Raw genomic sequence first — 13391 nt, 5'->3', positions numbered from 1 at the left:
CAGCATGAATCAATGACCCATTCCTGTCCGGCGGGTGGAGGTGGAGTAAAGGGGTGGGGAAGGCTTTCTTGGCACACCCTGGGTCCTCTAATACCTTTGGATGGACGCCATGATGAATTGCTTGAGTTCTGAAGACCAACGGAGGTCCGACGCACTACTGGGGGCCATTCAGTGTATAGTAATACCATGATACAGGTGGGCAGAGTCACATGTGGGGACATCAGTAGTGATCATACGTGGGGACAGGGAACAACCGCTGTGATGAAAACAATGGCCAGTATACATTAGGCCACATCTTACACTAGATTGGGGTTTAACGAAGAGGGATTCAGACTGGAATGCATTTTTGTTCAATGCGATACGCATAAAACTTGCGCAAATATGAAATCCATTCTTTTGAATGGGTTCATTCACACGAGCGATGCCGGAAGGAAAAAGAAAAGTCGCAGCATGTTCTATCTTGGGGGTTCCTTTGGAACGTCTCATCCATTGTATCCAATGGGACCTTACAAGCCATTGCATGGCGCTCGCATGTTGTACGATGTGTATGTGAGTGCGATGTAAGGTTTCCCATTGAAGTCAATGGGAAACACTTGCGATCCTTTCATGCGTGTTAGAATCACAATTGCACAGAAGGGATGTGATGCGGTTTTTAAGCAAAAATGCTTTGCATCGCCATGAAAAACGCACGTTGGCAAGCAAGATATCGGCCTGATACTGCGCTCACCTGTGGGAAGGTAGCCTAATGTAGAAAAAGTGAAAGGCTCTACTACAGCCCCTTTACTCTAGGAGTCAGTCGGAGTCACAGGAGATGGACCCCTGACCTCACCAGTGACAACTTCTGACTTATACCTGGGGGTGTCGGGGGTCATGGATGTATTGGGGGTCACATATTGATATTGAGGGATTTTGTAAACAAGATAATGAGTTTCCGGACGCAAAGTGAACTTTCACATTAGAGAACCCAATTATATGCAAAGTCATCAGATATCAGTGAGAATCACTTTTTGCCAGCTCAGCATGAATCGTTGGTGTCAGAAGTGCTGAAATAATCGTATTTATAAAGAAAAGGGAACAATCTAGTCCTGACAGCGCAGAAAACAGAAACACCCTGCAGGCTCAGCACAAAGCTGCGGCCTTGTGGAACTGCATTGTAACGGTACCACCGAGAAGAGCCGAAATCTCAGACGCCTGCTAGCAGAACTTTAAGGGGTTTGTCCAAAATTAGAAAAATTGGGTCTGCTACTGCAATTTTGTTTTCTCCAGAAACAGCACCACTCTCGTTCATAGGCTGTGTCTGGTATTACAGGTTAGTCCATTCATGGAAAGCTCATAGACAAGAATGGGGCTATTTCTTGAAGAAAATTCCCAAAATAACATTATACAAGGTGGACCACAGAAGCTTTCATAAGAGTGCGGTGTCGGCCTACTTCTCCATGGCCCACCCATATTAGGGAATTGCTACTTATGCAGTTGTCTAATGTAATATTTAATGGGGCTCCGGACCTTAAGTTCTAGGGAGATCTTTCTCCAGTACAATCCTGGCATTGTGACAGTAACGGCTCACACTCCAGGGTGTAATCTAAGGAACAGCTCCTCACAAGGACATTGCAGAATAACCTGGAACTACACAACGGACCTGGAGTGATTAACCCCTTAAGGACACGGCCTTTTTTTAACCATTTTTGTTTTTTCCTCCCCACTTTCAAAAAATTCACAACTTTTTTATTTATCCATCAACATTGCTGTCTGAGGGTTGTATTTTGCAGGACGAGGTGTACAGGTGCTCCCCGACTTGCGAACAGGTTCCGTTCCGGGAGCCCGTTCGCAAGTCCGTTTTGTTCGCAAGTCGAACAAATGGTAGTATGGAGCGGGATCGCGGGTGGATGCCGCTCCATACAACGTCGGGTGCCGGCTGTTCTTGCAGCGGGCACCCGGCGGCAGCAGTTCCGACGAGCCACGCCGCTTGTCGGAACTGTTAACACTTTAAATACCGCTCTGACAGCGGTATTTAAAGTGTTAACAGTTCCGCCGAGCGGCGCGGCTCGTCGGAACTGCTGCCGCCGGGTGCGCGCTGTAATAAACAGCCTGCACCCGACATTCAGGGGGCCCGTACAGCGTCCCACGATGAGATCGCGGGACGCTGTGTGGTTGCTAGGCAGCCGGGGACCTCCTGAAAGGCCCCAGGGCTGCCTATGCAGAGTGCCTATCAAGCGCACGGCTTGATAGGCGCTCTGCATAGACAGCCCTAGGGCCTTTCAGAAGGCCCCCGGCTGCCCAGCAACCGCGATGTGACCGGACAGGCTTCTATCTGGCTTGATAGAAGCCTGTCCGGTCCCTGCACAGCATGATGTAATGCCATAGCATTACATCATACTGTGCAGGACAGATAGTTCGTATCTAGCGAAATTCGTAACTCGAATGTTCGCAAGTCGGGGACTATCTGTATTTTTAATGGTACTATTTAATGTACCATATTCGAGCTAATGTGCTAAAAAAACTTAAAAAGTGACAAACTTTATTCTATGGGTTAGTATGATTGCTTAGATACCAAACTTATATCGTTTTTTTTTTTTGCTGTATTACGTTTAAAAAATAAAATATCTTTGGAAAAACTAAAATTATTTTCTGCCGCCATCTTCTGACAGCCATAACGATTTAATGGTTACGACAATATAATTGTGCGGGGGCTCGTTTTTGGTGGGACGTCCTGTAGTTTCTACTGTTGATTCACTTTTTTCAACTCCCCTCTTTGATCGTACATAGAACATACTGTATATACCCGAGTATTAGCCGACCCGAGTATAAGCCGAGTCAATAAGTTTTACCACAAAAAAAAATTGTTAAAAAACTTATTGACTCGAGTATAAGCCGAGCTATACTCCAATATATCTCCCTGCTGTCATCTCCCTGGCTTGGTTTTGAAATACCCGCCATCAGCGCTGTGATTGGATCGAGCGCTGGCCAATCACAGCCGGCGCTCGATAAACGAATCACAGCTATTCAGAATGACATCACTGAGTGGCTGTGATTGGTTTATCGATCGCCGGCTGTGATTGGCCGGCGCTCGATCCAATCACAGTGCTGACAGTGGGGATTTCAAAACCAAGACAGGGAGATGACAGAGGGGAGAAGACTAAAACAGCTTGACGCACTGCGAGGAGAGCATCGCGCCGGGGACACAGATGCCGGCGGGGAGGGGAGTATTGAGATTTTTTTTTTTTACCTCACTCGAGTATGAGCTGAGGGGGGCTTTTTTTAGCACTTTTTTTTGTGTATATTGCATTATACCTTGTTCTGAAAGGCATTGCCTGTGGCATGGTATTCAGTCATGGCAGCCCTAGGGGCTTTTAGAAGGCCCCAAGTTGCCATGTCAATCAACGGTACCTCATGATGTCATCGCAGGGGGGGTCTTTTGGAACCCCTGAACACCAACTGGGGCATTTAAATGCCGATCGTGGCTGTTGCGGACATGTGTCAACTGTCAAAAACAGCGGCACCTGCCATGTATGGAGAGGGATCAACTGGGATGTGTAGGGACTAAAGGGATTTTCCCATCATTTAATGGGGTTTTTCAGCACTACACTATTGACAACCTATTTGCAGGATAGGCCATCGATAGTTGATTGGTGAGGGTCAGCTGCTCAGGATCCCACAGAACGAAGTGACAGCGGTGCTCATTTGAATGGGACTGAGTTGTTCTCATGCCATATAATCAATGTGCGTAAAATCACATGAGAAGTGGCTGAGGCACTTACCCAACTTTTATAGCCTCTTCAATCAGCTGGTTGGGGAGGATTTTGAACGGCGAACCCCCACCAATCGACTGCTGATAAAATATCCAGAGAATAGGTCATCAATAGTATAGTCCCGGAAAATCCCTTTAATAATAAGGCAAATCAGTAGGGTCCAAGCTCTGCCCATCCAGAGAAAAAAGAGATAGAGGTCTAATTGGCATTTTTCTTGCGCAGCTGTGACCCAACACTAAACCAGCGCCGTGGCCTCTTCGTTCTAAGGATGAGTAGAGGTTCCAGCAGTCGGACCCCCAGAGATTAGCAAGTGATACCAGATCAGAGCTGCAGCACTTACTAATAGGAAAACCGCCATGTACAATGAGGTCAGACTGGGAGGCTGCAGAACAGGTGTAGCACCCCAAATCACTACAATACACACCTTGCTGTACAGGTATTGCATGTGCACCACATGCGCATGGGCTTGACGTCAGCGAACCCGATGCACACAGCAGGCCAAGTCACTGTGCACATCCCTGTGAGCTGGAGACGCCAATTAATTGACAATGGGTGTAAGGGGGGGGACCAGGAGTCAACAGCCCATTAAACAGTTTGGTCCTAATTTGCATATGGACTTAAAAAAAAGGCGATTTTTGAGCCACGGACCTGCTGATAATAAAACCAGAGGTATGGATAGAATTTATAGACAGGAGAAAGTGGCTTTATTTAAAGTGGTTTTCCAGCCAAATACTATTGATGACCTATCCTTAGGATCCATAGTATTTGCCTGGAAAATTCTTTTAAGACCTCTGCTTACTGTCGCTGAATAAATATATTGTCAATTATATAAAAAAGCTGAAAACAGCCTCTGACCTCGTCCTGCTCACCATAAACCCTGAGAGAGACACCATGGTGGCACCAATGTATCAATGTAGATAAGTGTGAGAGATCACCACAATATACCGGAGAGCGTACCCATAGGCACTGACCTACCTTATTGAGCTGGGGGTTTCTGGTGATGTCATAGCCCCTCTTTTTGATGGTCGGGGTCTTGGTCGGATGTACAGCGGCAGGTCCCGAGTGGCACACTCTCACCAACTCCCATGTAGCTCTGTGAGGGTTTTTGACAAGAGGAAGCCATGATCCCATTCGCAGGGCGCACCTGGAGACTTGGCTTCCGATGGACATTGTGTGTTTAATGATGAAGCTGTTCATTTTTTATCTAAAACAGAAAGAAAATATCATTTAATCAATAATCATATTGGAGACACCATGAAATCTATGAACTAAACCTGCAACAACATCATCAATGATATGGTACCAACCACTAGGATATGGATGTAGCGGAGCTGAGATGATGCAAAATCACAATGTGATAAGACTGCTGGTAAATCTGTTGCATTACTAGATTTTTCACTACATGTAGAAAATCCCTCCCTTAATATTTTTTAATCTTATTTTGTATCATATTGCAATATTTACCCCATTCTAGTCACAAACTTCAGATCCAAATAGTCTGAAAGGCAACTGGCCACAGCAGAAGCTCTGCCCCACTGCTCTCCCTGCAAAAGGAAACCAGACGAACTGAGGGTGCTATCACACAATAGAGTTTCTACCCGCAAAATGCAGATTGAGCAGTTATGGCCTGCTCAGTAGTAGCACCCCAAGACATACCCCTTAATGAAGCCCTGCCCCTCATTCATCTATCAAATGAAAATGGGATCAAGAGGAAATTGACCCCTATGGCATCTGGAAGATTTCTAAAGACTGGTTACCTTAGAAGCATGTGGCCTACAGACTGACTGACACTGTAGGAAAGTAACCTTTCTGTTGCAGAATTCAAGAGCGCCCCCTGCAGCAGTTTTGGGACCCCAGACTGGATCTGCCTCTATGATGCAAAAGGCAATACAATTTGCCAAAAGCAAGGCTTCATGGTTGCATGTTTCAGGAGGGTTACGGTTTCACCTTGTGGAGATCACCAAGAAGGTGCAAAGATACTTTTATGCCATGCAATGCTTCTCTGGGAAATTTGGTATGCAAATAAGAGATGGATTAATGCCTCTACAGTGCCACCGATAGGAAGGCGACTTCCTTATAAGGCCGGCTACACAAGGGCTAGAAAATCACGTGTTGCGAGAGTGAGTGGAAACGCAGAATTATGAAACCAATGATTTTCAACAATTTAATTCCCATCTGTCATATTTTCACTCATGCGATGTTGTGTAAAAATAAAATTCTGATCTATCTTTTTGCGATATCACCCATTGTTTTCAATGGGGCCGGTGACAGCAGTGCTGGCCTCATTGCAAGCAAGGTGAGAACTCTGCGATCGTTTACCGCTGCTGCAGGGGATTCCTTTATCCTCACAGGGAATCTCTTCAGATGCAGCGGGAAGTTCCTTTAGACATGGCGGGGAAATCCCGTGAGACGCAGCGGAGAAATTCCTTCAGCTGCGGCGGGAGTGAAGGGATTCCTCACAGTGATGAAGGGATTCCCCGCAGTGATGATGAGAGGCTGTTTTCACATAAAAACGCCTTGCATCCAGGTCTTTCACACGGATTGCGAGGGTTATATCGGGCTGTGAATCGCGGTCCGATATCGCCCTCGGCAGTGTGAAGCAGTTCTTCGTTAATATCTGACCGTCTAACAGGCCTTGTAGCATGACTATAGATATAAGCCAAAGCAGAATCTACTCTGCCCAAGCACAGGCAGCTGTTTCATGGTTCTTGCACCTCATTAGTACACAGTAGGGTTCTGGTTGGTTGGATGACAGGCCTGTGATGTGTCTCTTTGTGTTTTCGGATTGAGTTCTAGATATCTGCAAGGACCATGCTAGCTGGGACATGACAAGTACTGGAGGCTCATGGACGTCTGGACTAGATAAGAGCCTTCTGAAAATAATCTCATACTTCACCACTCCTATGAAGCGCTTTGATGAAAGTGCGGGCATTGGAATTACTGATTTCTGCACCTAATGGTAACTACAGAGATTGTACTCTGGTGTAGCAATCTACACTTTCTACAAATGTATCAACATTCAGAACATTGAATTTAGGACATTCATGAAGGTCGATTGAACTTGCCAATTCCAGCGGACCCATTGACCATCTAATGTACAAGCACATTTCTCAACTCTCCATGAACAGCAGATATCAGATATGTTGAATTTTGACATTTGTGATCCTGTTGTGCCCAGGGTAGATAAACCCCAGAGGTCACTGACCATGGCATACTGTGGGAGGGATGCCTACTATTACAGTTCCGGGTCCAACCCCAATGGTTGAAGGATCAACTGATGATCAATAGTAGATAACTTGTAATTATTAGGAAATTAATAGTACCACTGTTTCTGGTGGTGCAATGTGCTACACAGCTCTGCTACACGATACATCCATTATTATCCCCACACATCACACACACACACACACAGCTCTTCTACATCCATCACACACTCTGCTGTGGTACATCCATGCTGATTTCCAGACATCATCAGCTCAGCAGACTCCTGTGACCACACAGGTGCAGGCGGCCCGCAGGTTTCTCTCTATCCCTGGGCAGCTGCAGCCTCCAGACGTCTGATGTCCTATATCTGTGTCAGATGGGCGATACCTGACACTGCTCCCTATGTTGGCACGGTGGCTGACTGTATTTCACTGGTGTGAGGACACTTGGACTGGCTATGGTTTACTGTCTGTATGCATGTGAGCCCTGGGTGGGGTTCTTATTATATATTGTATGCATAACTATGTGTGTTGGTGTGAACAGCGACGTGTTTGATATGTCTGTGCAGGTGGCCAGACATGTGCTCTATGTGTGAACAGTGTCGTGTCCTACGTGTGTTTTGTGCACTTCTCCAGGTTCCTGATCAGGGATATCCAGATCCCAGCTGAAGACAGTGGAGCCGACCTTATCGGGACAATCACCCCGCTTTTAGGCAGGGGTTCCCCACTTTCCCTGGTTAGTAAGGGACACGGGTCCTTCCATCTTCCTGGAGAGGTGCAGTATGTCTGTGCAAATGCTGTATGAGTGTTTGCTGGTTTAAAAAAAAGACACAATCTCGCGCCCGTACAGGGGTGTGGTGCTTTAGTGCGTCCAGCGGACGTGACATAATGACCAGCCTTACCGTTTGCTGCAGACCCCTGTGCGGTATGTACCTCTATTAGTATTCCCTTCTCTTGCTGACTGTCTGACGTCCACACTAGGCCCATACGGATAAGTCCTGTGCACGCTATGTCAGTAGGGAGGGTTGTCATCTTTTCCTTCTGGACTAGTGCACTCATTTTGCAGGCTACTGTGACTGAGGTCGGTTGTGTAAGGCGCAGTGGTCCTGCTTTTAGGTGCACTATTTGATACTCCATCCCATTTTGCCATCTTTGCTGTGGTGTCGGGGCCTTTATAGATAAATCCTGTACACATGCACGGTTTGGAGGAGTTGCATAATTTTTTTTAGGCTCTTTTTGAAAGGGGAGGTACTGTTAAGGCTGTGCAGCTGGGACCTATAGTTCTACAGGCTTCCTTGTACACACCTTCACAGGTAGGGGTTAATTGAGCTGGCTTAGTGTGGTATTGTTCACCAGCCAATCCCCCTGGTCTGTGGCAGATAAATACCAGCAAACTTTTGGGAGAGATTGCTGGTCATTTTAGTTCTTCACTGTTAATCCCACTCAGAGCCTTGCATGCTTGTCTGTAGTGTCCCTCTCTCCTCCCCTGAAGACGGTCTGGACACCTGCTGTCCCTCCCCTCCTTGCATTCTGGGTGTGTGCATTGTGTAGTGTATGGTACGATGACCACACAGGTGCAGGAGGCTTGCAGGTTTCTCCCTATCCCTGGGCAGGTGCGGCCTCCAGACATCTGATGCCTTGTGTGTGTGACAGATGGGTGACACTGTTCCCTATGTCAGCATGGTGGCAGACTCTCTATTTCCCTGGTGTGAGGACACTTGGACTGGCTAAGGTTGACCATCTATATGCATGTGAGCTCTCAGTGGGGTTCCTATTCTATGTGGTATTTGTTAGCTAGGTCCCAGATGAAGACAGTGGGGCCGACCTTATCAGGACGATGACCCCGCTTTTAGGCAGGGGTGCCCCACTTTCCCTGGTTAGTTAGGGTCAGGGGTCCTTGCAACTTGGCCTGGAGAAGTGCAGTTGCTCTGTGCTACACATGATGAGGGCGATTGTGGTTTAATTGGGACATATTTGCGTACGTTCTGAGGAGTGATGCATTAATGCACCAGGTGGACGTAACACCATTGATGTTAATGGGTCGTTTCACACAAACAATATTTTTGCGGTTGCGCACAAAATAAAAAATGCGCAGGCAGGCGCGCAAATCAGTTTTGTTCACTGCACAAATACGTTGCACTGAGGGGGGTATTTACGTATATGCTCGTCTGAAGAAGCCCTTAATTTGGCAATTGATAGTCCAGAAATGGTGCAGGTATTTCTGGCACAGAATAATCCAGTAATCTGGAATGACTCCGGCCTCTTTTACACAGCCGGCTTCGTGGCCAAAAAACACATGAATGAGAGGTAAATCTCACGTGTCTCAGCTTCTCTACAAGGGCTCCCCGGCGACATATCCTACACAGCTGGGCACTGTCTTAGTTACCTGTAGCAACCAATCACAGTGCAGCTTTTATTTTTTATACTGCTGAGGTAAATTGAAAGCTGTGCTGTGATTGGTTGCTGTAGGTTCTTATACTGCTGAGGTAAAATGAAAGCTGTGCTGTGATTGGTTGATATGAATTGTCACAGTGCTGAGGTAAAATGAAAGCTGGCCTGTGATTGGTTGCTGCGGTAAAATGAAAGCTGTGCTTGGTTGCTATGGGCAACAAAGACATTTTCTATTAGACAGTTTTCCTAGTAGTGTGGAGCCGGCCTGCTTCACCCTGCAGACTTGAGCATGACCGGAGGTATAAATTGCAAGGAATTACATAAAAATCCAGGCCTGGTTCTGCTTCTCTGTGACTGCCTGATAATTCAGAATCTTTCACGCCCCCGCTCCTGCTCATCCCGGTTTACAGGAATTTCCCCATATCAGAATCTGCCGCCTTGCTATCAGCAGCGCTCTTCTGACCCCGCGGTGTGAAATGTCCGTGAATTTGGTCTTTAGCCTTGTAGAGTAAACAGGATTATCTGAGTAGTAATCCAGCAATAGAGTCGGTGAGGTTACCATGGCAACCAGAGACGCTCCCGGCCGCACTGCAGAACGACGGACCATAATACAGACCCTTATGCGTAGATTTATCTTAGTCTACGGAGATGTGCGCAGACATTGTCGCTACCGCCGCAACCCCGCGCCAACGCAGCACGCCACATCTCATTTAGGAAATTAATTATAATTGGCCAAAGACTACAAAGATGGAGGATATTTAGGGCGATTCTCCTTACTAATGGAGAACCCCTTTAAGGGACCTTTCATACTGGATGGAATATTCCGCACCGCAAGCCGCGGTAAATTCTGCACCAAAATGCGCAGGATTTCAATCTGCCTGCAATTACGCATCAAAATCCACAGTTATTCCTGTATCACTCGGGCATATTAGGGCAATGAGTTGATTCACATGCGCGATTTTGTGCGCGCATTTCATTCACGCAAAAAAATACGCGTGAAAATAGCACATATTGAACTAATTAACTTAATTGCCAATTTAATAAGTGGGAGTGTGATTGTGGGTTTTTTTTTGTGTGCGAGTAAATCCGCACGATCGTCACGTGCCAAAAGTACAGTAAAACACGCACGTGCACAAATACGCAACACCCATGGCACAAAAGTGCCCGTCAATGCGCTTACGCTTACGTGACACCTGCAGACTATGGTGTGGAGTTGCGCAGCTGAGGCTTTGGCAGGTCCTGTGTGAGAGGAGACAGTCTGAGGCTACCTGCTCACGCGCGAACGAGATATCGGGCCTGGAAACGCGGCGTTCACCAACGTGCGTCTTTAGACGGATGTAAAAACGCCTCCCTTCACTTCGGTAAGGTTGCGATCCTCCGGCGCAGCTTTAAGGCACGTTACAGGATGGACAAGTAATTCCCATTGGGAAACATCGTACGTAAAATACGCCGCGTTTTACCGTCTCATCGAAAACAATGGGTGATGCGTTCCGAGGAACACGAAAAGACGGGGCATACCGCTATCTTATCGCTCGTTTATTTGAATGGAGTTCAACTATTGAGCGCTCTAACGGGCGCTTTTTACACGTGCAGATATCACGCATTTACGCTCATTTTTTACATTATTAGTTCTGCCTTGAGGGTTAAACAGACGGACGGACATTTGTCCCGCTATGCGATCTTGATAATGACGACCGCATAACGGGAGAAAACAAAACAATGGTTTCGTTTTTGCTAGCGGAATCCTCGCCTGTTAATAGTAGGAGTGAGAAAAGATAAGACCTGCCCTATCTGCCCGCACGTAGTTAATACCAGGGCAGGACCTACCCGTCCTGTAAGTTCGTCTCGTTTGAACGATCTATAAGGGCGCGTTCAGGCGGTCATATTTTTGCGCCATGTGCCGTCCATATATTGCGCACATCCCTGCAATAGTCAATGAGGATATTCAGACGGACAGTTTTTCCCGCAGAGCGATGGTCTGCACGCTTGTCCGTTTTTAGGGTGCAACGTGCAGGTGGGACAGCACACGGTCGGGTCTCTATGTGCTGTGCAATGCGAGTTGCGCCAAAGTTGGTTAGGCACCTCATGCATACGACTGTGTGAATTCAACCCTATTCGGCCATATATCTGTTTATGGGAAATCTACGGATATGGCCCCCAGCACAGGAGGCGGCACCCAGCTTTCCCAGAGTCCTGTATGACATAGTTAGGCACCCACTCACACGGAGCTTTATTCGCATGGATTCCTTGCCCTTATTTGCATTACAATCTGCGCCATTTTACGACTCCGCTGACTTCAATGGACATCAGCGCAATAGTTCATTTGGTACTGATTTCCCACAAACGGATTTGGGAAAAATAACAATGGACCCACGATGCACGCAGATTGCCCACACCGAACAGCGCCAATCCTGCTGCAGACCCGCGCCACACTGAAGTGGAAATCCACATTAAAATATCTACGGTAATTGTACATTTCTGAGGCAGATTTTCGTTGAAATCCGCAGTGGATTTTTCCGGCATGCATTTCTCATCCATGCGAATGAGACAATGCTAAAGGAAGCAGCCGGTCGATCACTACATAACCGGGCCGAACTGATATTCAGGGCTCTAGAAAAGCTGGGTGACGGCGCAGTCACATGGTGCAAAAAACTGACCATTTTCCGTGCAATTTTCATGCGTTTGGGATATGATTTTTATGCCCAATTTGCATCCGTTTTACACGCACGTTTTTTTTCTGCTTTGAGCTTCCTGTTCTTTCATGCGGTCGCCATAGTAACACGCGATAAAAAGAAAAATTGCACTTGCATGCAAATCACCTTCCACGCGATAGCGATGCATTTTTTTTTTCCACACTTGTGCCCATCTCAGATTCGAACAGAATACGTGCGGGAAAAAAAAATAATAAAAAAATCGCCTGTGTGAATACAACTTGTGTAGGTGATATAATGGCGGCCATATTGTTTGCGTCCCCCTTTCCTTCCCAAAAACAAATATAACCACGACAAAGTGAAAATATGACTTGACAGAGAGGACGGCGCAAGGATCAATATTTACCGGCCATCTCATCACCGACAATCCCTTTAAGAATAGAGGTGCCGGGCGACGGGGCGTCGTGACGAGACAATCCCTTTAAGTGGAAGGTTTAAAGCGTAATTCTTAAATCTAATGAAATTTCAAGACAAAATCAATGTTTCGTTTTGCGACGCGATTCAAGGTTATGTAGGAGCAGAACGAGATCCAACCGGGCAGATCTTAAGAAACATCTTAATGCTCCCAAGATGTAAACAAGACGTCTCGGTCAGGGCAGGTTAAGCCGGCGCTTCTGCAAATAACATACACATATATCATTGCGTAAGTCTACATACCCCGAGGCCTGCGCTAAATATAGCTCCATTTAATTTATGCTGCTCTGCATTGCAAGGGTTAAACATGGAGGTCGCCGCTCGGTTCCGTAATTCGCCATCATCTGATGTAAACAGAATATTCCCACCTAAAAGCCATCCCCGCATCTACCGGCACCGAGCAGACTCATTATATGGTTATAATGTACAACGCAAGCAACCGTCTACGGCTAGGGAATGCGCAAAGTGCAAGGAAAGAAGACGTAAGACAAAGGCCGGCTGCAGACATGTCCGCCTCCTCGTATCATTTACCTCCAGGCTCCTTGCAGGGACCATCAGCAGCTGCACTCAGCACGGCAGGAGTTAAGTGCGCTGCTCTGTGTTAGGGAACAGACAAGGCGGCCTTTTTTTTTTTTTTTCTTTTTTTTTCTTTCACAGCAACTTTATTGAGTAGAACAGAGCGTGAACACTATTCAAAAAGGGTGAAAAGGTTTTATGACCTTTTATGATCAGGGGACTTTTGTAGATACTTTCTGGCAGCGTTTTTTTTCTCTTCTCCAGTTTGATGTGTGACAAATGTATCAAATGTCGCACAGTGTTGATACATGTGTTGCATCTGTAAATGTGTCTGGGGATGTGGAGATACTTTGTACATCGTCCAGCTGCTGGGGCGAGATTGCAACAAATTTGGGTACTTTTAAAAA

The 13391-nt window shown here is 46.6% G+C and overlaps 1 protein-coding gene across 2 annotated transcripts in view; it reads right to left on the bottom strand.

Moving 5' to 3' along the window:
• ME3 (malic enzyme 3) overlaps positions 1 to 13116 on the bottom strand; it is a 128957-nt gene extending 115841 nt beyond the window's left edge. The window contains exons 1-2 of one of the 2 annotated variants that reach the window (XM_066587184.1): positions 13000 to 13116; positions 4725 to 4953 (exon numbers count right to left, since the gene is read on the bottom strand). In XM_066587184.1, the coding sequence (XP_066443281.1) occupies positions 4725 to 4946 (222 nt within the window). In that variant the 5' untranslated portion in view covers positions 4947 to 4953; positions 13000 to 13116. Of the gene's footprint in view, positions 1 to 4724; positions 4954 to 12400; positions 12418 to 12999 lie in introns of those variants that run through there. The other variant, XM_066587192.1, reaches the window with a different exon arrangement.
• Between the last annotated feature and the right edge of the window lie 275 nt (positions 13117 to 13391).

This window comes from Eleutherodactylus coqui, chromosome 1 (genome assembly GCF_035609145.1).
Source record: "Eleutherodactylus coqui strain aEleCoq1 chromosome 1, aEleCoq1.hap1, whole genome shotgun sequence".
In the NCBI taxonomy this organism is placed as follows: Eukaryota; Metazoa; Chordata; class Amphibia; order Anura; family Eleutherodactylidae; genus Eleutherodactylus; species Eleutherodactylus coqui.
The sequence above is the reverse complement of the archived record's forward strand: the minus strand, read 5'-3'. Positions and strand labels throughout refer to the sequence as shown.